General features: G+C 38.9%; 4 protein-coding genes across 7 annotated transcripts in view; 3 read left to right on the top strand and 1 right to left on the bottom strand.

The window, feature by feature from the left end:
• The window catches only part of exosc7 (exosome component 7), a 4,385-nt gene extending 2,881 nt beyond the window's left edge, over positions 1–1,504 (top strand). The window contains exons 5-8 of the mRNA XM_035681331.1: positions 700–770; positions 864–987; positions 1,070–1,225; positions 1,328–1,504. Of these exons, the coding sequence (XP_035537224.1) occupies positions 700–770; positions 864–987; positions 1,070–1,225; positions 1,328–1,432 (456 nt within the window). The 3' untranslated portion in view covers positions 1,433–1,504. The remainder of the gene's footprint in view (positions 1–699; positions 771–863; positions 988–1,069; positions 1,226–1,327) is intronic.
• Positions 1,505–3,178: 1,674 nt separating this feature from the next.
• LOC118343083 (tetranectin-like) lies at positions 3,179–5,741 on the top strand. Its single transcript, XM_035681832.1, has 3 exons — positions 3,179–3,440; positions 3,675–3,773; positions 4,616–5,741. The coding sequence occupies exons 1-3, from the start codon at positions 3,344–3,346 to the stop codon at positions 5,020–5,022; spliced, it is 603 nt and encodes a 200-aa protein (XP_035537725.1). The 5' UTR covers positions 3,179–3,343; the 3' UTR covers positions 5,023–5,741.
• Positions 5,742–5,885: 144 nt separating this feature from the next.
• Positions 5,886–19,738, bottom strand: cdcp1b (CUB domain containing protein 1b). Its single transcript, XM_035681383.1, has 13 exons — positions 19,605–19,738; positions 16,968–17,192; positions 15,544–15,885; positions 15,051–15,266; positions 14,056–14,403; positions 12,857–13,072; positions 11,733–12,089; positions 10,656–11,015; positions 10,022–10,219; positions 9,480–9,836; positions 8,024–8,380; positions 7,843–7,924; positions 5,886–7,249 (listed from the first exon to the last, which is right to left on the bottom strand). Exons 1-13 carry the CDS (start codon positions 19,666–19,668, stop codon positions 6,754–6,756), a joined length of 3,618 nt encoding a protein of 1,205 aa, XP_035537276.1. The 5' UTR covers positions 19,669–19,738; the 3' UTR covers positions 5,886–6,753.
• Positions 19,739–19,829: 91 nt separating this feature from the next.
• Positions 19,830–24,504, top strand: limd1b (LIM domains containing 1b). Of its 4 annotated transcripts, none has more exons than XM_035681387.1 (7): positions 19,830–19,954; positions 22,788–22,889; positions 23,055–23,122; positions 23,709–23,771; positions 23,851–23,981; positions 24,155–24,206; positions 24,311–24,504. In XM_035681387.1, exons 2-7 carry the CDS (start codon positions 22,844–22,846, stop codon positions 24,392–24,394), a joined length of 444 nt encoding a protein of 147 aa, XP_035537280.1. In that variant the 5' UTR covers positions 19,830–19,954; positions 22,788–22,843; the 3' UTR covers positions 24,395–24,504. The 4 variants fall into 4 exon arrangements, with proteins under 4 accessions (XP_035537280.1, XP_035537279.1, XP_035537277.1 ...); XM_035681386.1 differs by having other exon boundaries at positions 19,936–21,716; XM_035681384.1 differs by having other exon boundaries at positions 19,936–22,623.
• The last annotated feature ends 741 nt before the right edge of the window (positions 24,505–25,245 follow it).

Below are 25,245 nucleotides of genomic sequence, written 5' to 3'. Positions count from 1 at the left end.
TATATATTATTATTAATGATTATTGATACTCATCTATGTGAAGACACTGATCGCGTTAATGATTTCTCACAATAATTATCAACAATGACTTAACAAGGTGGGAAACAGATAATATCAATATTCAGTTTTCATTTTTAGAACAGGCCTGCGGGCTACTCATGTGGTCCTTGGGGGCCACCTGGTGCCTGCGGGCACCGTGTTGGTGACCCCTGGACTAAATAGATGTTTTTATCATTTTATACATTTTCTTGTTTGGGCCCAAACTACTCCACTACATTATACATTTGGTGCCTGAAATATTCTGTTTTTATCTATGTTAAAATAGCCATTATTGAAGGAAAGAAGAAACACACCAATAAAACAGGAGACCCCATACCTGTGAGCCATATTGTATGTTGTAAAACGTATGTAGGATTAACAAAATGTACGTTTTTTTTCTATTTATGTGGCTGCTGTACTATACAATTTATATTCCCACTTTCCTGATGATAAGATATAATATCTCTTTTCTGCATGTAAAATACGGTTCGATAAACCATGTACAGCTGGTCAGTTTCTCCTGGACAAAGCGTCCCTGTGTTTCAGTGGAGGAATAAATCAAAGCGGCACATTTGACATCAGAATCAACTTATTTGGTCTGTGTGTATTCGGTTCAATGGTCCTCATAAGGTAAGCTCTCACACTGATGTGTTTCCACAGCTCCTGCAGTGTGACGGAAACCTGTACGATGCCATCTCAGTAGCTATAAAGGCAGCTCTCTTCAACACAAAGTAAGTAAAGTGCTCTTCTGCTGTTTATTTGGGTTCATTAGGTAAAATGAAAGCTCTACATTACTGATTCTGATCTGATTCCCTTGCTAACAGAATTCCCAGAGTGCACATATCAGCTGACGACGAAGGAGGGAAGGAAATTGAGCTGTCAGATGACCCGTATGATTGTATGAGACTTAATGTAGAAAACGTTCCTTGTATTGTGACGTTATGCAAGGTAAGCTCACTTTCTGAAGCCCATTATAACACAAACAGTGAAGCTGTACACGCTTGGCTCCCCTGACATTATTTTTCTGTAGGTGGGTCACAGGCACGTGGTGGACGCGACTCTGCAGGAGAAGGCCTGCTCTGTGGCCAGCCTCATCATCTCTGTCACACACAAGGGCACGGTCACCTGTACGAGGAAGGTGGGCGGAGGCAGCCTGGATCCAGAGAGCATCTTCGAAATGACAGAGGTGAGTCTAGCCCTCCTGCTCGGCCATCTGGCCTCCTCTCGCCTCAGTTAAAGCATTAGCATAATGTGATTTTATGCTAAGTATTTTTCTTTTTGTTTCCAGGCAGGTAAACGGGTCGGGAAGGCCCTTCATGCTCCACTCATGAAGCTGCTGCAGCAGGAGGAGAGTTTGGGACAGAAGCGACAGAAAGTTGGTTTCCTTGGTTAAGATAAACTACTGCATCTAGAGTATGTGTGTACATGTATACAGAATTTTCTAATAAAGCTTTGATTTTGTATAGCCTTCTTGTCTTTGTGGCATGTTTTAACAAATACCAAAAAATTTACATGTAGGTGTAAAGTTTGATTTTGATAATTAAGACCTCTTTAACACACATGTTATGGCTTTGCCCTGTTGTCCTGACAGGTTCTGGATGGATGTAACTGATTACCTGTCATCAATGTTAAAGGTCCACTGTGTACCATTTATGAGGAGCTATTGACAGAAACAGAATATAGTATTCTATATAATATACTAACTATGTTTTTTCATTAATGGTTAATCACCTGAATACATGAATTGTTGTGTTTTTATTACCTCAGAATAAGCCTTTTATATCTACAGACACAGCGGGTCACCTTCCATGGAGTCAGTCATGTTGAACTGCCATGTTTTTACAGTAGCCCAAAACAGTGGTCTTTTGTGTTTTTTGTGCGTTTGGTTTCGACAACTGTAGTTTTTCCTTTGCACCTAGAAAGGGAGGGTGAAGCGAGGGAGTTGCTATCTTCAACTACACCACTAGATGTTACTAAATCCTACACACTGGACCTTTTTAATGTGAAGCAAAATCAAACAGTGTGTTATTACATCTGCATTTCTAACAGTAAAACAGACGATCTTAGAGAACTGGTTTGGTGATTTGATTTGGAAAGAAGATTATGGTCAAAATATCGCAATTGAATCGCAATAGATGAACCTGTGCAGTAACCAGTCATCTGATTGTCCACAATAAAGATAATTTATTTTAACATATTAACAATAACAAAGTAAATATGGATATTACAGAGGAACTATGTTTTATCAAGTAGGTCCATCACTTAATGTTGCTGAACAGTATGCAGTATTTTAAACAGATAACTTGCTATATTGTGAAACCTGTGTGTGTCCTTGTGCTTTTGTTCCACATTCACCAAACATGAGTTTTAGTTTTTTTTGCTAAAGAAACAAGCAGATTTAGAGTTAGCAGATCTGAAATCAGTGCAGTACTGCCAGGACAGAAATGCACAGGAAGAATCCAGACTCTCTGCATCCTTTTGTTTTTGCCACGTGTCAGTTTGAAGAATGTGTAAAATGGAAGTCTTACAGAAAGTCCAGATGTGACTGGATCATTTCCACTTGGCCCTCAGACTGCTGTAGGTTGTGTGTGCGCTGGCTTAGAGCAGACAGGTCCAAAACAAACTCCCATTCATGGCTTGAGCTCAGAGTAGACTTTGAAATGAAGAAAACGTATGCAGAGAATGGTTTATAAAATTTTAAAATAAGGGATAATATTGCACGTACCTAAACAGGTAATTCAAAACTGCATAAGAGATTTTTCAATTTCAGTGCCTCACTGCTGTCAAAAAAACCTGGAAATAGTGACATTTTTCCAAATGAGGCCATACCTAAGGACTTCCGAAGAACAATTTGGCTTACATTTAGGAAAGAGAGTCTTATTCCATCTCTTTTTAAAGCTTAAACTAGTCAAAAGAGCCAAGAAATAAACTGTAACCAAGTTATTTAGGCATTTATGCAACAGATGAGTCAGTGTTTGTTTCCTTTTCATATACTCTGACGAAAGCTCATAACTGCTTCACACTGTGGTGCCCTGTCTGCCAGTCTCCACCTGCTTTCCAGGCCTGGCTATGGTTAGTACTGGCCCTCCATCTGAAGTGTCTTGAGCCAGATGAGACACACACACACGCCATCCTTTAAGGCTCCTGAGGTCGCATTGTTATTCCTGCAAATGGCAGTTTTGGACTCTTGGGTTTTTCCCTGTTAGGAGATATGAGAGGGAGGGTGTGAGAGAGAGAGAGAGAGAGAGAGAGACATAAATTGCAAGCATCCACGTTGGAGCAGCCTTATTCAACAGGTCTAACCATGGAGTTCAAAGGAGTGTGTGTGCTGCTGGGAGTACTACTACTGGTGAACTGCTCATTACAGCAGACTCCACCAAAGAAGAAGACAGTGAGAAAAGGTAGAAAACACCTGATTACAATCTATAGGACGAATTTATGTGATATTATATGTATCTTAAGAGTTGTTTGAGATATTAGTAAATGTAGTTGTTCTTTAAACAGCATGTTTTCTTTCTTATAATGGTGCTCCAATCTCCTTGAAACAAGAAATTATACAAAAATTTGTTAGTTATTCTTCCATCACTGAGCATGCACAAACTACTAATTTTAATTCCTGTTGTTGTTGGAATCAGATACAACCAAGGATGCTGCCGTTGAAAACCTACAGAAACAGATCGATGACATTGTCCAGGAGCTCAACCTCCTGAAGGAACAACAAGCGCTGCAGACAGGTAAGCTTGTCTTCTGAACGGCTGGATCATAAATTAGATAAAGGAATGCAAATAATTCCTCTAAGAAGGGCTTGATTACCCTAAGGTCTCCTATTCTTAATAAGAATTTGCAACACTAAGGCACATAATCAACAAAGCAAGGTCAAAATCTCATCTTAATAATAATAATAACACTAATCCTCAGACAGTCTGTAGGTACTGAGATCTCCAATTGTCTGGTATTGCGAGACTAAGGGCCAGGTGGCAGGTAGAGGGTCAGTAGGGCTCCTATATATTTTTAATAGGTTAAGCTGGCCATGGTTGAAGACCTGGTATCAGCAAGGTGGAAGTGGGCAAGCAGCCATTAGTATCACGTTTATAACGAACACTTCTGTCTGCTGTGGATTACAATGTGAATGTTTTAAGGTGTAGCTGAGTGAATTTATTGATAGTCATGACATAAGCTTCATTGTTCAGGGCATCGAATATGTATTAAAGCTGGAGTGAACAGTCTGAGGTATGCTTCCATTAAAATACACACACATGGGATACACGTGTAGTCTTTGAAACGTTTCAGGCTGGAAAACACATGGCATGCCCTTGTATGACCTCTTGTTCTGAACACAAAATGATATCCAGTTGCTCCTGCAAATCCAAAAATCTTCAGGACAGAAAAAGCACCATTTTCAACATGTTGCTCATTAACTGAGGATATTGTGCTCATACGCTGTCTCCAAAATACCACAGGACTTTTATTCACATGATCACAGGCTCCCTGTTTTATCTCCAAATGAAAACAAATGACACTGAGTCACAGTTTAGGTCTATCTAACCATCTGCCCCCTTTTTATTTTTCTCTTCAGTTTGTTTGAAAGGCATAAAGATCAATGGCAAGTGTTACTTGGCTGAACCTCTGAGAAAACGCTATCACACTGCCAGTGAAGACTGTAACAACCTGGGCGGTGTCCTCGGTACACCCACATCCAGCGATGAGAACGACCAGCTCAGAGACTACATCCGCCAGAGCATCGGCCCAGATGAGCAGGTCTGGTTGGGCTTCAACGACATGGTGACTGAGGGCACCTGGGTGGACCAGACCAGCTCCACCATTACATACAAAAACTGGGACACATCCAACAGCCGGTCCCCTCAGCCAGATGGCGGCCAGTCCCAGAACTGTGTCGTCTTGTCCGTGGCCTCCCGTGGGAAGTGGTCTGACGAGAATTGTCGTGACGAGAAGCCCTCCATCTGCCAGTTCAACATTGTTTGATCATATTTATCTCATCATAGACTGCGCATGGTTTTAGCTGCTTTTACAGTGTACTCTTGCTGCAATGCCTTTTAAATTTTAAGCCAGTGGTTCTCACCAGGGACTAAATTCTGCTCTAGCAGTCACAGTCAGTTGCATTGCAAGACAGTGACATGTAAAGCTGTTATTTTTGACTAAAGTGATCTGGTGATATGTCATTTGCAGCATTCCTTGTGGTCAGAATAAAACCAGAATGCTCACAGTTCAGTCTAGAATAAACTAGAGATTATGGGACATTGTCTCCTCCAAAGGAATCAATGATTTCTGCCATCATTTTAAAGATTTTTGTACATATTTAAATACAATTATAATTTTCCAAATATATATATGTAGTATGTACCAGTATTCCTGCAACAAAATGAGTGTGTAGGTGCTGGCACCTTTCACAAATGTAAAAACTGGGTGTAACTTCTTTCCACACCTCTATTACAGTATTTCCATGACTCACTGGTTGAGAACCACTGGTTTAAATTCAGGCAGCCCTTCACAACTACTGTATTTTAACGACAAGACTCGCATGGAGCCAGAATTATAAGTAATAATATTGCATTAATATAGAAAAAACAATCTTTAACCACATTCTTTTGAGAGATTATTTCAGTTTGCTAGTATTTCAGTCTCCTATAATGTCTAGCCTAATGTAACCTGAAAAATCACCATCAATAAACTATGAAAACTCATTCTTCTATTGTCTTTTATTTTAAATTCAACACCTGCATCTGCAAGAAATGTGGTGCAACTATGTAAACCTGGCTTCTGCATTTGTTAATTCCAGTAAAAACTCCACGGTAAACATTGGCTTCTGCTCTGCAGTCTGAAGTCGTCCACACCCTCCTTCACACTGTTTTTCATGGCCAGAGTTCCTGTGGTTGAAATTGTTTTCACTATCCAGAATACGAAAGACGACTGTCTCAGCATAAAGAGGAAAATTCAGTGTGATGGCAGCCGTTACCTGAAGAAGTAAACTTTCTGCACCAGACCATTTTCCTAGAATTTATTGCAAAAAACCCCTAAATTGTATTTACAGGTAAAGAAAAAACAGTAAACAATATGTGGTAAAAAAACATTAAAACAAGGACCAGAGATAGTCCCTGCTCCTGAGTCCATGCCCCATAGGCAGAGAATGAATAAAACTAAACAAATCAAATTAAAATGCAAAGTTTGACTCTGTTGCTTTCCTGCTGAGAGTCATACGAGAAGATTTATATCATCCTCATGTTTGTACTGTAAGCTACAGCCAGCGGGTGGTTAGCTTAGCTTAGCATAAAGACTGGAAACAGAGGGAACAGTTGTTTTTTATACTTTGGTTAAGGTTTTACAGTGTGTTATTAGTTAACTTGCTGGAGGCAGTGACTTCGGGTGATAACAAGACTCCAGTAAATTCTGTGGATTTTGTGACCTTTAGAGAGCCAGGCTAGCTGTTTCCTCTTGTTTTCAGTCTTTATGCTATGCTAAGCTAACCACCTGCTGGCTGTAGCCTTATATATATCTCACAGACATGAGAATTGTATAGATCTCCTAACTCTGGGCAAGAAAGCTACGAGGATCACAGCATCTACTCTTGAAGTCATATTCAGAAGTTTATCTGAACTCAGATTCCCTGAGTGTGATCGAGGCACAAGTTCACATCAGTACAGAAGATTTAGTAACAGCGGTCCATCATGCAGTTACAGTCCTGACACACTATATGGACTACTCTGTTAGCGGCGGCTGTGGTTCCATGTCAACACCGGAAAGTCGGATCGTGTTGATATTGCCTGTTGTTTTGAACGTGTACAGTTCATTTTCCACCATCCTGCGGTCCTCGAAGCCGAGGCTTTCCTGCCGGTTGATAGGAGTGCGCGGACGGGGCGGGAGGAAAGTCTCAGACGGGTCCAGGAATGTCTTGTACTGGTTCATCTCAGGCTCATGGTCCGGCTCTTTGATTACAGGTAGCTCTCCATCAGTGGGGCCTGTAAACGTTTGATACGAGTCCACCTGCATCCCTTTGAAGTGGTCCTGCATGCTGTCGGCGTAGCTGGAGTCACCCAGCAGGTGGCCGTACACCATCGTCTCATCTATTGAGTCGTAGACGTGAGATTCGTTTTCAGACCGAGTTTTGGTGAAGTGCATGTCACCTGGGCGGAAAATATTCCCTTTGCCGATGTAGATGGATGACTCCTTGTTCATTTTATCTCTTTTCTTCTTCCTGAAAAGTTGAAGGCAGAACAACAAAAGCCACCAGTTACAAAAATATATTACAGAATATAGACAATAAATTAAGATAGAAAGATTAAAGATAAAACATGATCCAACCTGGGTAGAAACCAGGGCCCATATTTATTAAACTTCTAAGAATAAGACTAAAGTGTGGAGCCTCAAAGCTGAAAAACTGTAGTAAAATAATATAATATATCAAAAGTAACTAAATAATGCATTAATAAATAATATAAACAAAAAATATCATCAATAAGTGGAAGAGAATTTGCACATCAGACAGCTTCTTGACTTTTGTTTGTTATTATATCTAAACTGGCTTCTTGCTTCTTTTGTGAGGTTTTACTACAGTTAACAATTGCATTAAAAATGGGAATATTGAATAGAAAATTTGATTCATCAAACTTACATTTCCATTTTTTATTGACTGATATTAAATTAAAATTAAAAAAGCGTACTCCAATTTGAGAAATAGAGGCATCAGTATTGAACTGAGACTGTTTCATAACCAGTTAAAAAGTTAAAAATCTCATGTTTGATAAATACAGGCTCAGATGTTCACGTTTTTTCTACAGGTGAACTCACTTTGTGACGATGCACACAACAGCCAGCACTATCAGCAAAAGCAAAAGAGCTCCTGCTATCCCGAGGAAGATTGCCAACAGACCTGTAGAGGCAAAAAGAAGACATGGTAGAATTAAGTTATTTAGTTTTATAATGTATAAAGGATTGTTTTGTTTGCATTAAATTAGTCTGGCTTGCTTACTGGTCTTCTTCTGCACAACAATTTTGGTCACTGCACCAAACTGTCCACTCTCTAGTACACAGTTAGACATGTTGAGGTAGAAACTCTGTGATACGGTCAAATTGTCCTCCACCTCCTCGTCCTCCCTGCGGCTCATGATCTCCTCCTCCTGCCCCAGCATCTGCACCTTGATGGCAGTGTGACTTTCTTTGCATTTGGGCTGGCTGATGTTGACAAACTGCATGTGTGCCTGGTACTGGCTCGGCAGAGTGACGATCCAGGATAAGGTGGAGGAAGGCCTCATCCCCTCAGGCCAGTTTGGGGTGCCGAGCAGGGTTGGGGACGACATCTCTGGACTGACTCTGTAAATAATGCTATCTGTAACGGGATAGAAATACTGTCAGTACTGTGTCCTGTGTGTGATTATTCTCTGCTGGTCTACAAATTGAGCTATTCGAGCATTTATGGTGTAATGGTGCCCCTGTGTGGAATTTAAAAGTAAAGTGAATTTGCTCTGTTTGATCATGGAACCAGTTTGGTCTATAAAATAACAGAAAATAGCAAATGCTCTGCCTATTACAAAGTGACATCTTTAAAAAGGTCTAGTTTCTCCCACCAATAGGCCAAAACCCAAAGGTCCTGAATTTACTATAAAAAAAACATATGATCCCTTAAAATGTAAAATATATATTACTGCAGCTTTAGGATACAATTATTATAAAATAAATGTAATTAAATAAATAAATTATTTTTTCTTCTTTTCTCAAATCCCTTTGAAGCAGCATCTGGAAATATCTTGACATCAATTTGTCTGTTTGCCTTGTTTTCTGTCCCGCTCTGGAAGCTTTCATAGGTGTTATTTACAGCAGATATCTTGACTTGTCATAGCAGAAAAGCAACGTATGTACATAACGTACTTATGACATTAACTATGGCTCTGTTCCAGTAATTATTCCAATGCAATGCCACAGCGGATAATGTTATTTGTTGCACCTGTGTTTGAGTGTCTGCTGTGAAAAAGGTCTATTCAACTACAGTTTCCCCCTGGGTCATGTGTGGGTGGTTGCTATGCCATCTATCCACTTTAGCTTACCCTGAAATACACTCGAATTGATTAAAATCTGTTAAAAAATGTCAGAACTCTTTAATGTTGAAAAAATATAATAGAAAATATAATAGAGCTGAAAGGATTAATTGATTGGTCAGAACATTTTCATTTAAAAGCACAAATCCCAAAAATCCTCTGATTTCAGCTTTTTAAGGTATAATTTGCTGCTTTACTTTTAAAATAAATTGAATATCCTTGTTTTGTTAACAGTTGGTTGGACAAAACAGTTCATATGAAATGCCTCCTTGGGCTGTGGGAATATATAAGGGCCAGTTTCACTATTTTCTAACAAAATGGTTAATTGATTAACGGAGAAAATAATCTGCAGACTAATCATTAGCTGCAGCCTGCATTACATTCCTGTTTTACCTGAGATTTCCTGACTGAAGCTGACATTGAGAAAAGGCCCCCTGTCCTTTCTGAAGTCCTGGGCTGTGGCTGTGATGGAGACGTTGGCGTGCACCTGAACTTTCTTGATGACTCCATTAAAGCAGAAACTTCCAACAGAGAACCCATCGGCCTCTGCCACATGCAGGGAGACAGACTGATTACACTCCTGGCCAGGCAGGAATTGCTGGAGGCTCCCTGTGGGCGACATCAGATCCACTGTGCCGTCCTGAGGGATGTTGAGGTGCCAGGTGAAGTTGTGGAGGGGCATCCGTAGACAGGAATCCAATTCGGGCAAAGTGAGGACTGTCGGATGGCAGGACGCCATGTTTTGGCACCCTATTATTAAAGAGGCACAAAAGGAGATTTAGCACTATTAACTTTCCAACTAAAGGAAAAACCTAAGATATAGTTTAAAGAGATATACTAAAAAGCTTTTATAATTCGAACTATTCCTTCAAGACTTTATACTTTGAAAACAACAAAGCTACAATCATTTTAGCCCCCCCAAAAAAACAGTTTACCAATAACTTCACTGGCAGTCAGGCGCACATCTTCGTATGGACAGTCGAGGAAGGAGAGGCTGGCCTTTGTGCCTGCAGCCACGTTTATCTTCTCTTTGACCTCAGAGTCGATGCTCATCTCACAGTTGGGATCAGAACCCACTTTCTCTATCTGCAGCGACACTCCTTTGTGTTTGGTTAGATCCACCGTACACAGAACTGAGAGGGAAATACAAAGCATAAAGGAAGTCATCATCTCAGCTTTTATTGTGACAATATTTTATCAGCAAACCTTTTTCTGGTGTTTGTTTTTGTCTAATTTCTATATAAAATACAAACCGTATTGTAGTACTGTAATTTCGCATACTAAAATCACAGGCAAAAACTCTGATCTGAACCAAATTTTGACCTAAAAATCCCCAAATGATGTATTTCTATGGGTAAAGTAATGTACAAAGTTTGTGCCTATCGGGTATTACCATTACATTAAAGTCACAGAACTACACGCTGGATTTATCTTTTAAATACATACCCTGCAATCATCATTAAAAAACCCTTCCTCAAAGACTTTTCTAACCACCTGGATGAAAAAGTATTCCGTCTCATCGTTCTTATTGTAAAAACGCAAGCAGCTTTTCATGCTTTATCACTGTACCTGGATGCCCACTTCTCATTACGGAGACTTTGTAGTTCAAGGTCAGTCCTTGTAGCGTCCTGTTGGTTTGACAATTCTTCAGCGTCATGTTGAAGTTTCCCTGCTGATGCTCCGGCTGAGGATCCGTCAGAGTCAGTTTGGTCACCTTCTTGTCCTCTTTCTGGTACTCCACCTCCACTTCTTTTTGGAGGCATTCTGGAGCTGTGTGATCACGGAAGTGCATGGTATAGTTGTGCATGCCGGGCACTGTGAAGTCCCACCGCATCTGCTGGTCATTAGGAAAATCGCGGGGATAGTTGGCTGTGATGAAGTCTGTGTCTGATACACCTCGTGGTAGGTTGGCTTTAACTATTGCCACCACTGGAGAGAAACAAGGAGAGATTATTTTGGTAGGAAACATGCAAAGGAAGTCATCTATATCCCTTTTAAATAAGCTTTTAAAAAGGAACTCAGCAGTGATTATGGGTCTGTATAGCAATACCTGAAGACAAAACTGTTCTTATTTATATACGATGATGACGGTGATGATGGTATTTTAATATTTTTTAGTAACATAAAAAGAAATTGAAAGTAGGGTAGAGAGAAAAGTATATAGTGTATAGAATATATAGAAGTACATGGAACATATAACAGCCAAAATCCAGATGATGACTTTGGAAGCATATAGCTGCTATAAATTTAACAGTGCGGCAATGCAACTATTTATATCGTAACATGGCTTTGACCCATATACAAAATATTTACCAATCCCTCTTTAATTGAGGGCTATATGTTGGATGTAACACACAAATGCAAACAAAAGTAGACTTTGTTTTACATATTGTTGTGCGTTCTTTATACTATACAGTTTTCCTAAAATTATATTATAATATATATATATATATATATATATATATATATTTTACAATATATATATTATATATTATATATTATATTTTTTAAAATTGCAATTTTATTGTGTTGTTTATAGTATTGCAATTTATGGCAATATGTATTGTACTGCCAGATTCTGGCCAAAACACAGCCCTAGTATGTATTAGGAATAAAAAATAAAATAAAATAAAATTACTAACTTACTGCTGGTCTCAGGCCCAACAGTGAGTTTGACGTCAACAGGATCTAGCTTCCTGTCCCCAGGCACCTGTAGAGACATACGACCCTTGTATCGAGCCAGGACGGTGGTCACAGTTCCTCCTTTGCAAAAGGTACCAATGGTTGCTGGCCCTGTGCGCAGATAGGTAACAAGAGAGTATGTGTGCTCATCCGGACAGGTCTCCTCGTTTGAAATCTGTCGCATCCCCGGTTCTGGGAAGTCCAGCTGGAAAGCCCGAGTGGAGACAACTTTCAGATCCCAGGTGAAGGTCCGATTGAAGTCTGGGAATAGTGAGGACTCGGCCTGAACAATGTTACCCGAACAAGAGGTATCTGTGCAGTCTGGAATTTGAGCAAATAAGTTTAAGCAAGAAAGCAAGTCTTAAATCTTAAAAACCCAGTCAGTGTGTGCGTCAATGTGAGAATGTTCTTCCTAAACTGTCTCGGAAAGAGCTAATCATACAGTTTGAAATGGATTTATGCTTCATACCATGCTTCAATAAGACAAAGCAATTAATTAAACACAAGTTATATTAAGTAAATAACAATGTGAAGAACATTTGGTAACATTAATGGCTGCTACACACCCACCCAACAGGACTTGGGGTTGTGAAAGTTAACCTTTGCCCTAATTGCAAGAGACAAAGACAAGAAATCTCTCACTACTCTCACAGTGAACATGACAGCAAGATGTCTCCTTCGCACTTAAGTCTAGACTGACGTGTTTACTTGATTAACCTTTTTTTTTTTTGTTTTCTCCTCGTCTAAAATGTACTTTACATTTTGTTTTTCTTGTTCAATAAATATTTAATCTTGCTAGCCTTGCTTGCATGAAACAATTCTAGATCTAACTAAACATTAATCAGATTTCACTGTAGTTTTACTGTATGGGAGTTTTCTCAGCTGGTGGGTAAAGTTAAAAACTATTAGGCTATATAACAGACTAGTAGTACTTTTTGGAAGTTATTCTTGCATCAAATCTTGGTGCTGTCCATGGTCACTAAGAGTATCTTTTAATCTTTGAATCCTAACTCAGATGATATTTTATCAAACACATTGTGAATGCACAAACTTGATTGTGCAGAATGCAGGTTCACAGTCAGACATACCAATTTCTCTGTTGATCTCCACACTGAAGACATCCTGAGGTTGAGGACAGGTAAACTCTACTGAGGTGTTGGTAGGATCCGTCAGTTTAAGGAATCTTGTGTTGCATGTCGGTTTGGGCAACTTGTTGTGACACACGCTGCAGTCTGGTTCGCTGGTAACCCTGCTGATGGTGATGATGGTGTCAGGATCAGGCGTCACAATCATCATTCTGCCAGCTAAAGAGAACAGTAGTGCAATAAGATACTTAGCAGACCCGAGAGCAAAGACTTCTCAGCTTAAGAGAGATTGTGGCATGTACGTTCATATTAACAATAAGCTCAAATATTAAACATTACATATGATTTGATTGGAATAAAGTATGTGGCATGTGTCAGAGTAACTGTTTAATTAATGGGTAACTTCAGTATTTTTCAATCTGGATCTTATTTGCAATGTTTTTGTGACGGTGCACAATTGCTCACAAAGATTGCGTTGTAGGCTGTTACATGACTGCAGGACACAACTGTGTTCTCGCTCAGTACTAGACCACATTTAAAACTCGTTGTTCCGATTACTCACTTTGACACAAAAACACAAATACCAAAGTTATCCTTTGAGTGACGTTTGTTGTTCCACCACTTTGGTCTAACTTCTGGATGGATTGCCATATTATTTAGTACAGACATTCATGGTCCCCAGAGGATGAATCCAACTGACTTTGGTGATCCCCAGACTTTTATTGTAGTGCTACCATAGGGTTAATTATTTTTTAGGCTTTTAGCTAAATATCTCGACTGGACTGCCATGAAATATGGTAGACATTCATATATGGCAAACTCTAATAACTTTGAATCTACATAATACTATCATCAGGGCAAAATTTGAATTTGTTGTTTATGACTCTTGAATACAGCCTCACTTAACTATTAGCATGACTGTAGACTCTTAATTTTATTCTTGAAACTGCTGTAATTATACTTCCTGAAATACCCTCTGTACTGGTTTGTGCATATCCGTTATTTTATGTACATAAATTTGATAAGATATGTCATTTTATTCCATTTTTTTCATTTCATTTTTTCCACTATTAAATTTTTTTTATTTTAGGTATGTTTAATGAAGCATCTTTGTGTCATTTTACAGGATGTGGCATCAGATTTTACGAATATGTATTTGACATGTTGTTCTGTAAATAAATAGCTATTTGTTTCGCACTCACCTCTCGGTACTGCTTTGACAGTGAATGCTGTTGAGTCCAGTTCTCCTCCTTTGGGCACCTCTGCAGTCACAGTCGTCGCTCCAAGCAGATCCAGATGAGACACCGTCCCACCCTTGCAGTAGCTGTTAGTTTTGATCTTTCCATCACTTTTAGTTGTACTCACTGAATACTGGTGGCCATCTTGGCAATTTTCTGCTCCAGACATCTCCTTTAATCCACCAGGGAAGTCCAGAGTTAATACAGTCCTCTGTGGTACACTAATGTCCCACGTTATGGATTTTTTAAAGTCTTTGAAGAGGTTGGGATCAACTTCTCCTGCAGCAGGAGTGCAGGAGCTCTTGGTGCATTCTGAGTAACAAAAATGATAAATTTATACAATGAACATATCTTTTTTTTATTTACTTTTTGGGTACCACAGAAAGAGAAATAGCCTAGACTTCAGTATCATGACTATGGAGGACAAAACATGACTTATTACATACGTAGTACATACCACAAGTACATACATTAAATAAATGGTGACATAATTACCAATATTTTTAAATATACATTTTAATTAATGATAAAGAAATAAATACTGAAATAAATGCTAAACAAATTCAATTAAAATTGACATAACTTAATATTTAATCAGCTCTACATTTCTACAAATGTTTATTTGTTTATGTATTCTTTAATTGATTTATTTCTATATTTCTGTTGTAGAAATATATAAATGCAGGATCAATCAGAAATAAACATTTCCAAAATTATTACCAACATTGATTTATTTTTTCATTTAACTACTGATTTATGTATTTATAACAGCTTATTTTTTTCATTTAATATTTCATTTATTAATCAACATATGTATCTATTTATGTATTTATTTTAGAATTTATTTATTTATTTATCCTTTTTTATTTATAAATAGGTCATTTTTGTCTTCCATTCATGTGTAGTTAATCCTAAATTCTGCTGGTAACTGACTTAACTGACTTAAACACAGTTCTCACCTATTTTCTTTTTTATCTTCAGGATGTAAACATCCTGAGGTTTTAGGCAGCTGAACTCCAGCGTGAGATTTTCAACGTTCGTCAGTGTCTTTTCTGTAGGGCTGCAGTTGGTGGAGGAGCCATCAACAGAGCACACTTCACACTCTGGTTCCTCAGGATTACGGCTAACGACCACAGTCGTGCTGGAATCAACAGTTATAACCTCTTTTCTGCCCTCTAAAGGGGGAAAGGAGAGACATATCAGTACGCACAAAGGCTTGAAACAGGGAAACAGCTACCAAGAATAATAATACTTACAAAGATTACAGTTTTAAGTTTTCCAAATGACTAAACTTTACTGTTAAGAACGAGTTTGTGTGGTGCAACCTTAATTTAGTGATATTTAGTGATAAATATCCACTTAGTAAACACATTACAACTAGGCTAAGTTTGAGCAGCATGACTAAATTCAACTACAGGCTTTCTTAAGAGTGTGTATTCAATAATTTCTTACTTAATGGTCCAGCGGAGGCCTGGAACAACATCGGTTGGACCTGAGCCTTTGGTTTAACTTGCAAAGACACAGCAGCTTGGTTGGGCAGGTCTAAACGAGTCACAGAACCACCTTGACAATACTGAGTGGTGCCCTTGCCGCTTGCTTTGTCTGTGGTAACCGAATACTGAAATCCGTCAGGGCATGGTTGTGACATCTCCATCAGTCCTTCTCCAAGGATGTCCAGACCCACAACTATCTTCTCGGGTGCCTTCAAGTCCCAGGTGAAGGTTCTGGTGAACTCTGTGAGGATGGAGGGTTGGGTTCCTACTGTTGTAGGGCTGCAGGTGTCCTTGGTGCACTCTGGATTAAAGTTAAAAGGCAAGAAAATATTAAGAATTTCAGCTCAATAATTTCTTTTTCATAAAATATGATCCAGTTTCACCCAAAATCCCTGATTAGGTTGTGTGGTGTTTGTAATCCAGTGGTTCCCAACCTGGGGTCAGGACACCCACTAGGGGTCGCCAAAGCTTCTGGGGGGGTGAGGCCTTCTTAATTTTAAGTGGTGTAAAAAAAACTTTAAAAATATTCACAATAGGCCTAAATCGTCTTAGTGTTTTGTTAATTTCTATGAAGAAAACAAAATTAAATTGTTATTTTTAATGTTTCAAATTTCTTTTTTTTTTAGACCCTGCATTAGAAAAGGGAGAACAAAACACTGAATCTGTTGAAAAAGAAGCCTATAAAGTATATATGATTGTTAAAAATGCAAAATGCAGATGAAGAATTGTATAAAAAATTGCTTGTTTTACACAAACTTCCTTATTGCATCAAGTATTTGGTTTCATTGTATAGTTTATCATGGGTCATCAGTCATTCAATCATAGAAAAGGGGTCCCTTAATAAAAATGTTGGGAACCACTGTAGTAATCAGTGAGGCCTGTCCCACCAGAAACACTCGGTAGAGAGCCAGCTAGCTAGCTAACTAATGAATTTTTACTCTGTATCACTAAACGTTGAAGATTGATTGACAGGTGAATGGTATTAGTTGAAACTGGTTAGTTCATGCTTATGTAACCACATGTCACATTTTATAAAAATATAAAAATAAAATACAAAGAAATTTAGTTTTTGGCATATATTTTTAAATAGGGGTACAAAATGACTGGGGATGTAATCTTAAAGGGTTAAAAAAGGGACTTTTTCAAGTTTTTTAAGTTATTATGACTAAGGTCAGACTAGAATGACGGGGGTTTTTGGGATGTTATCTCAAGGCCACAAGTTGTTATACAGAGCAACATGCATTAATTCATTTTGAGTTGTGTTCCTGACCACCAGGCCAATGTAAGTCCAACATTCACTCTCTTTTAGCTCCGTTTGTGGTCTCTAGCAGCTCCTGAACTCTGGCTCTTCAGCTGCTAAATAAACGATGCCAGTAAACTCACCAATGGTGCCAGTAATCATCACAGTGAACGCCTGCTCAATCGGCTGGGAGCAGTTGAACAGCAGTGTGACCTCCTCCTCGGGCACCAGAGACAGAGAGGAGTGGCAGGATGTCTGTGTGTCATTCACCCCGCTGACTGTACACACAGCACATTGATCCAACGGCAGCTCCGTGGACACCGTCACAGTCGAGCTTTTGTTTGGTCGGACCACCGTCTGCAAACATTCTGAGGGAACAGATCACAGAAAGTTAGCTGCAAATAGCTTAAAGAGAGAAGTATTGTTCTGTTTTAAATGCACATCAGCTGCCTGAGAGCATGCAGAAACGCATTCCCATATTTGGACATGAATCTTTGGATATTGCACAAACACATACTCACACAATATACAGTATTTCGTATTAGCTGCGAAATGAGCTTCAAAACTAGAGCTGAACCAATGAGCTAATTATTCGAAGTAAATCGACAGAAAATGAATCTGCAACTATTGTGATAATCATTTTCAGGTTATTTACAGCTAGCAGCAGGGCTGTAGGGATGGCAGGGACAGTCACTTTGGTTCAGGATGAAACATCTAAACAACTATGGGAGAAATTTAAATGAAATTCAGAGCAGAATTCATGGTTTCCAGACACGATCAGGTCATAATATTCAAAACTAATGACAGTGTGCAACACTTTATCCTACTTTCATTCCCATCAACATAAACATCAAACCTGTTTCAGCATCAGCATGTAAGCATTGTCTTTGTGGGCATGTTAGCTGTTGTGCCTACTGTTACACAGGGCATTGTTTAATAACAATTATACATTTTGCAGACTTATTATTAGTAACTCATTATCAGCAGATCAATCAGATGGGTGGACATCAGTTTTGTTCACACTGAGCAGAACAATGTCCGTCTCTCTTGTAATATAATGAATCAGTTCAACACCTCAGCAATATTTAGGTAACAAACGGAACAAAGCACACACAGAAACGGTCAGACAGTTTTCTGTTGACGCTTGAGCAAACAGAGTGGTTCCAGGCACACCTATCCCCATGTTGTGTAGTGATTAGACCAAAGCAAATTCATTGACTTTTCATTATCATGAGTCATCTGAGCGCTGAGTAAAGAGAGGAACTCAAGGTGAATCAGTTTTGGAAAGCATGGGTAACGTTTATATCGCAAAAGCAAACTTTTCCTTTAAGGGAAGTTGTACTTTATTATCCTTTTAAAAACTTAGATGATGCTGTTTCAGTTTCATCTGTGATCTTACACATCAGCAGCCGGTGGCGGAGTCAGGCTGTTTGAGGGGCAGGGGGTGATACAAACCCATAAAAAGTTCATCAGAAGGTTGTGATACATTTATTGTGAAACAGCTTAGTCAGGGTGAGGATTAGCACCCTTGAGGGCACTTTAACACATTTTCTCCACTGAAAGGGCACCCTGGAGGGGTCATGTTTTTATAGGGGCATCCCAAACGTGGGGGCAATGGAGGGGAGGAGGGGGTATCGACCTGGTATCAGTCAGGCTTTCATGTTATTTCTTTTAGTGACTTTGCTTTATTTAGAAATGAATATATAGTGTTAGCAACATTTAGTTTGAGAGGAAAATATCCAATTATGCTAAACTAATTATTAGTTATAGTTATATTATATTTAGTTTCAGGCTATTTTTACTTTAAAATCTTAAGTTTACATAATTATTTCAATCAATTACATAATTATTTCAATCAATTAGCTATCAGGTCAGATAAGTCAGAATAGTCCAAAACTTATTTTACTTGTCTTATAATATCATTTTTATGATTTATAGTATAATGACTTCTTCTTAAATAAACAAATTATAGAAAAAACAAACTAAACTGCATAAGTCCAAAACAGGAATTCACAACCTGAACTTGCAAGGACTTGAAAGCAATACATAAGAATATTGCAGCATAAATGTTGGCTAGAGGGCTTCTTGTGACAGAAAACAGTGGGTGTGTAGAGGATGTCACAGGGTTCAAACTGACACATTTAGTGGGAAAATAGAAGCTTATATCATAATTTCCACAAACACTATATAAGAGAATAAATTCACCCTCCTGCTGATGACTTCCCCCCCCCCCAGAAAATGAATTAGGTTAGTGAGGAAGAAAAGTGCAGAGTTTGAGCTAGAGAGATTCATATTTTATCAGCAGATTGCTGGTCAATCATTAATGGAGTCATGATGAATTCATGCCTCCAGGAAGCTCCATAAATGACTCATAAACCTTTTTGAAAATGGAGGTCTAGAAGTCAGGGCTGAAGCACTCAGACTGGATATGTGCTCCAGCCTTTCATCCGCACTGTCAAGTCAATCATACATAACGTTAATGTCCTCCATCATCTCTTAATGCATTGACAGAGCTTTTAACACTCTTCACTCCATATTTGCATTAGGTTTCACCTGAGCACGTTTATTTATTTATTTGTTTTTTTTTTTAAATCACAATAGTAACTTTTGTGTTTGACCCAATTGGAACACACTTGCTGCAATATGATACCAGGGCGTTTCGCGATGCTTTAGCGCATTTAACCAACTAAAAGCAATTACACCAGAGCAGGGAAATGGACAAAGCGTCACCAAACAATACATGAACATATGCTTCTCGCTGAAAGAGATCGTTATCCCACCTGATGCATCGAAGAGCGTCACAAACAAAAGTCCCAGGAGCGCGGAGGTCGCACAGAGCCGCATGTTCGCTTCAAAAAATAAGGATTTTCCAATTATAAAAAAAGGTAAGACGATTTTTAAAATAAAATCTTCAAATGCTGCTGTTTCTCTTCTCAAACGCACAGTCGCATTTCCATTCACTTTCCAGCGTTAGAGCGTTGACAGCCACTTCCTGCTCCGGCGTAGCTGTGCGCAGCGGAGGGCGTGGACCTCAGGTGGAGTTACCTGTCCAAACTTGACGGTTGAGGCGGAGCAGGGCCCTGCCGTTGTACCCTTGAGCCAAAGCACTGCATTGGGTTTGATACACACAGTATGTAATATAACACACGGGTTCTTATGGGACTTCCCCTCACAGTGTGGCACAATGGGTTGCCCTATTTATAAACAGCCAAACATGCCAAGGATTGTTGGCATCGTGCTGTGTATCCCCAAAACGAGGCATAGGAACGGGGTGTGGAGACAAAGTAGAGGTTGCTTTAGGTTTGAATATCCCCAAATTAATATAAGCCACAGAGGCTGATGAATGTAACTGCAAAAGGAATAAAACAGCAAAGTTAAATTCAGTCCCTGAAGGAATATTTGAGTTTAAATGAGTAATATGTTCAATATAATCATGGTTGTGCCTTGTCAGCTGCATGTTTTGAAGATGGAAATGTGACTGATGTGTGTTAGTATATTGTGAATAACACTCCAATGTTGCAGAGGCTCCCTCCTGCCTCCACATGCCTCATGACACAGACATTCCTGTGCAGAAACATACCTGAGGGCAGACCACTCACAAACACACCTCTGAGTTACATTTTGGCTTTTCATGACCTCACTAATTTCCCTTAATCTGGATCCAAAATGCCTACAATTAAGCCCAAATCCAACACCAGACAAAACAAGTCTTATTTTCCTTTATAATTTAAACTTTTTTGTCTTCTAAATGCAAAACTTCAATCACAATACGAAACAAAACAGAAATATATATGTATATGTCTTAATAATATTTCTGTCTTTGTGAGAGCACTTTGATCTCCAAAACACAATCACACACACACCTATTCAATCACAAGTGACGATGTTGTTGTTTTTTTTTGTTAAACCAGTCTGACAGCTTGCAGAGAGGGCGGTGTGGTGAATTAAGACAGCTTCAGTGAGCCTCAACAAGGGACCTCAGTGAAGAATTAGCAGCTGTCAGTCCCCTCCCCTCTTCTGGTACTGACAGCCAAACATGTGCTGTTGAGAGTTTCATGGACACAGTTTCTTTTCCGGTGCCTTTTGAGGGGAGTTCATTGAGTTTTAAACAGATGAGCCACTCTAACTATGAGCTCATAATGTACTCTATTGCATTTTGGAGACATGATAGGTTGTGTAACATGTCAAGTGACTGTTTATTGTTTATGACAGATGCTCAGTCAGTCATCAAAAGTAAATTCTTTTCATCATGTGGTAACATGTCATCATGTTTGCTGTCTTTCTTTCCTGGCCAATTATTTTCTCAACAGACCAATAAGAAAAAGAACCATAAAAAAGAAATTAATTAAAAACAGGAACAACAACAAAACACCTTTTAGATAAAAGCATAGTATGATTAAAATCAGTTCGGGGCTCCAAGCAGGTTCCAAATGTTATTTGAAAATGTTTGATTCTAGGTCAGGAGTTACCAAACGAAGGACCTGAACAGGCCACATGAGGGCAGTAACACAAGAAATATGAGCAGGATCAAGTTATAATTTGTTCAATATGCACAAACAGATAATACAGTAAAGAATACAGACGCACCAGTCAGTGAGAGGATAGTGCCCATTATTTAATGTAGACCTCAAAAACACTGTTTGTTTCACTGTTTGAGGCCCAGACTTTTCCTCCAAATATTAATGTGAATGTGTCTTCTTTCCTATTTTAGCCAGTTTTAATCTTCTATTTTAACTAGTTTTAATCCTTTTAAATCCTATGAATGTGTCTCCTTATATTTCGTTTATTTCTTGTCTTAATGTCTTTATGTTAGGTACTTTGAATTGCCTTTTGACCCTTTGGACTGACCCTCGACCCCTAGTTTGGAAACCACTGAACAAAACTTGTATAAAGTAATTAAAGTACTGTTTTTACCTTTATTTATGTATGCAGTATTTTCACATTGTTACACTGGTTATTTTTACTCAGTTAAAGGGTTTGAATAGGTTTTCCACCCCATACAATTCAGATCACTGGTTCTCAAACTGTGGTATGTGTACCACTGGTGGTACGCAAGCTGCCTAGTGGTATGTGGAGGAATATTGTTAATAAAGTAATTTAATTTTAAAACATCAAAATACTAGAAAACATTAAATAAAAACAATTTTTTTTTGTAATATTTTTCTACGTGGTCACGTTCGTGCACTTATAGTGCGAACAACAATCCATGATTAGTTACGAGGTAAAAGGCGATAAGTAATCTATGTAATATAGAAAGAAAACACTGCAATCATTGCTCCAAACGTGAACTATTATTATTATTGATTATTATTGTTGAACCTGCTCCTTGAACTGAATGGGGTCGACCTACGCTACTACATTTTAACGTAGGTCATAATGGTGGTACTTTTGGTGGAAATTAATATTTTCTGAGGTGGTACACGGTGTAAAAAGTCTGAAAAACACTCCCAGGTCCTATGATGACAATAATACCCATTTGAATTATAAATTGTCAATAACTGAACACAGATCCAGATTCAGTATCTAAATACTTGTAGTGTTTTATCTCGTATCCAGTGGGCCTCATCTGTTGCCACCCACTCAGCCAGCCACCTCGGAGGAGTCAGTGGGTCTGAAGACAGACCACAAGCAAGCGAATGCAACACCCATAAACCCAGATAGCAGCTCCCCTTACAGCTGTCTGCACCACACATAAAATTAGACCCCCAGACAGTCATACTGTAGGCTCCAGCATGCAGAGACAACTGGGGAAAATACTGTAGAAGATGGACCCAAGTTATAGTTCTAATCTTAACTTTGGTAAGGAAGGAATACACTGAATATTTACCTTTCCAACAGTCTTTTAGTGGCAATCTATTCCAGCACTCTGGCGACTTAATATAGTTCAGCATGTGTGTTGTCAGTCTTTACAGTATGCAAAGGTTTTTTGTGCTTCTTCTGTATTGTGTGTGGTCTGCGTTCAGGAAGCTGTACACTATGCAGTAAAGTGGTGTACGGCGAGGAGAGGGCCTGCCAGGCGATGGGACATTTATTCCACGACACTTGTTTCACCTGCAGCATTTGCAGTGAGTCCTCTTGATGTGAAAGGTGGATGTTTTGTTGGAGCCTCTAAAACCTGACGTTGTTCTTTTGTATCTTAGTTCATCACTCAAAACCTCAACTAATCTGCTTCATCAGGATGTTATCAAATGTCACATTATGCAACAACTTGTCTATTATTTCATGTTTAGGTAAAAAGCTCAGCGGCAAGCCATTTTATACAGTGTCAGGAAGGATCTATTGTGAGGAGGATTTTTTGGTAAGAACATCCTGTTTTAGCATTGGCTGTACACAGAGTTAAAGGTCCAGTGTGTAACATTGAGGAGGATCTATTGGCAGAATTTGGATATAATATTAATAGGTATGTTAGTGTATAATCACTTGAATATATAATTGTTGTGTTTTTGTTACCCAAACTTTTTCTCTTGAAGGGCCAAAACTGAAACTTTATGCTGGGCCAGAGGGCAAAAGCAAATGCCTATTGTTAAGATGCAAAATGGTACTAGGAATTTCCTGTAGAAAGTGTCACTCTCTCCGCCACACTCAGATACACTTTTCATGGAATCCGCCATGTTGACCGACATGTTTCTACAGTAGCCCAGAATAGACAAGTTTCGCGGACACTGTAATTTCTCCTACACACTTCACAGTCTGTTCTTCTTCCTGGGTCATCAAATATAGACGTGAGCGGTGTTCAGTTAGTTGCAATCTGCAACTTCACCACTAGATGCCACTAAATCCTCCAAACCGGTCCTTTAAATACTGTACAAACATATGTTTGTATCGAATTTTTACAGCAATCAACCAGACATGTAATGGGTAAATTCTTCTGTCATTTAATGTAGTACTCAGGAGTTCATCCATCTCCAGAAGTGTGTAGCAGCTGTGGGTATTTAATCATGGACATGGTGAGTATGCATTCATCTACTGTCTGTGCACATTAGTACGTATACAGTGTGTAAAGAGGAGCTAATTGTGCATCGTCAGGTCTTGCAGGCTCGTGGGAAGTCCTACCACCCGTCCTGCTTTCGCTGTGTGGTCTGCAGACAGAGCCTGGAGGGTCAGCCTTTCTCTGTAGACACAGACAGCAGAGTTTACTGTGTCAGTGACTACCACAGGTGAGTTTCTGAGATCTGTGCAACAAAAAATGGGCCAAGCCCTCTAATTCACACTCCAGACAAAGATGAAACCAAACCCTGCCAGACAGGCTACACATGAGATAAGTCACACCCAGAGTGACTTCACTGTTGAGTTTCTGTGACCGTTTGCTGAGATTTCTTCATGGTTTCAGGGTTCAAGCTCCTCGATGTGCCGCCTGCAAAGTGCAGATACTGCCAACTGAGGTGAGCTGAATTCATCGTTTGATTTACAGCAAGTACAAGTAATTGATACTTTAGTGTCTGAGTAATTATCATAACGATTTCCCTCCATTTGTTGGTTGTTGCAGGGATCCACAGAGTCTATTCGAGTGGTGTCATTTAACAGAAATTACCATGTAGAGTGCTTCAGTGGGGAGGTTAACCTCATTTGAGGACAGAAGCAGGCTGATACACATCTTTCCGTGTTTTTCTGCTGGTTTTGTTTTGTTTTGTGATGAATCTGTAGGATTTCCAGTCTGCAATAAAGTCGCTCCAAAGAGTTGTTTTGTGCTTTTTATTTGACATCTTTCTTGGGTAATGCTGTCATTTAATAGGTTTCAAACTGGTGACCCACATTTCCTCTTCATACTATGCAGCCTTTACTGCATTTTAGTGTAATGAAGACCTCCTCCTTGACCTCCAGGACGGGAGATGAAGCCTTTTTGGAAGTTATCCTCCTCTATTTTCTCAGTTTAAGACTGATTGAGGCGCTTTTGTCATGAAAAATATGTAATAATATAGATTTTTATTCTGAGCCTTAATCATGTTATTTGTATTTGTAGTTTGCTATGTTTTATACTTTATTGTTGTTTTGTTAATAATAACAATAATAATAATAACAATAATAACTTATTGTTATATAGCACCTTTTAAAAACAGAGTTTACAAAGTGCTTTGACAAAAAAATAAAACAATAGCAAAATATAAATGAATATAAAAATAATGAATACCAAAATACAATAAATAGAGCAGGATAGAAGCCATAAAAATAAAATATAATGAAAAAATAAAATACAATAAAGTAAAAAGACATTTTTTATAGAATGATTTAAAGTCAATCTCCTCGAAACAGGTCGTTAAAACTGCAGAGGAACATAATCAATCAGTATCCTGATTTGTAGTTGATGGTTGAAGTACAAGTGAAATTTAACCCACGTTGACAGATGCATGCACTCTGCCCTCACTGGCTGCACCACGCAGCAGCGCCACCGTGTGTTAATAATCGGTACTACCGCAAGCTTCC

This window comes from Morone saxatilis, unplaced genomic scaffold (assembly GCF_004916995.1).
Source record: "Morone saxatilis isolate NCDOM2014 unplaced genomic scaffold, NCSU_SB_2.0 Contig9, whole genome shotgun sequence".
In the NCBI taxonomy this organism is placed as follows: domain Eukaryota; kingdom Metazoa; phylum Chordata; class Actinopteri; family Moronidae; genus Morone; species Morone saxatilis.
This window is presented reverse-complemented; position numbering and strand designations above follow the sequence as displayed.

Coding starts and splice junctions, on each gene's coding strand:
- LOC118343083 (XM_035681832.1), top strand. CDS start 3,344: ATGGAGTTCAAAGGAGTGTGTGTGCTGCTGGGAGTACTACTACTGGTG. Junction 3,441..3,674: donor GAAGAAGACAGTGAGAAAAG/GTAGAAAACACC, acceptor TGTTGGAATCAG/ATACAACCAAGGATGCTGCC. Junction 3,774..4,615: donor ACAACAAGCGCTGCAGACAG/GTAAGCTTGTCT, acceptor TTTTCTCTTCAG/TTTGTTTGAAAGGCATAAAG.
- cdcp1b (XM_035681383.1), bottom strand. CDS start 19,668: ATGCGGCTCTGTGCGACCTCCGCGCTCCTGGGACTTTTGTTTGTGACG. Junction 8,381..9,479: donor CTTCAGTCAGGAAATCTCAG/GTAAAACAGGAA, acceptor ATCCCGTTACAG/ATAGCATTATTTACAGAGTC. Junction 7,250..7,842: donor GTTGTGTGCATCGTCACAAA/GTGAGTTCACCT, acceptor TCAACTTTTCAG/GAAGAAGAAAAGAGATAAAA.
- limd1b (XM_035681384.1), top strand. CDS start 22,590: ATGGACCCAAGTTATAGTTCTAATCTTAACTTTG. Junction 22,890..23,054: donor TTTCACCTGCAGCATTTGCA/GTGAGTCCTCTT, acceptor TTTCATGTTTAG/GTAAAAAGCTCAGCGGCAAG. Junction 23,123..23,708: donor ATTGTGAGGAGGATTTTTTG/GTAAGAACATCC, acceptor CATTTAATGTAG/TACTCAGGAGTTCATCCATC.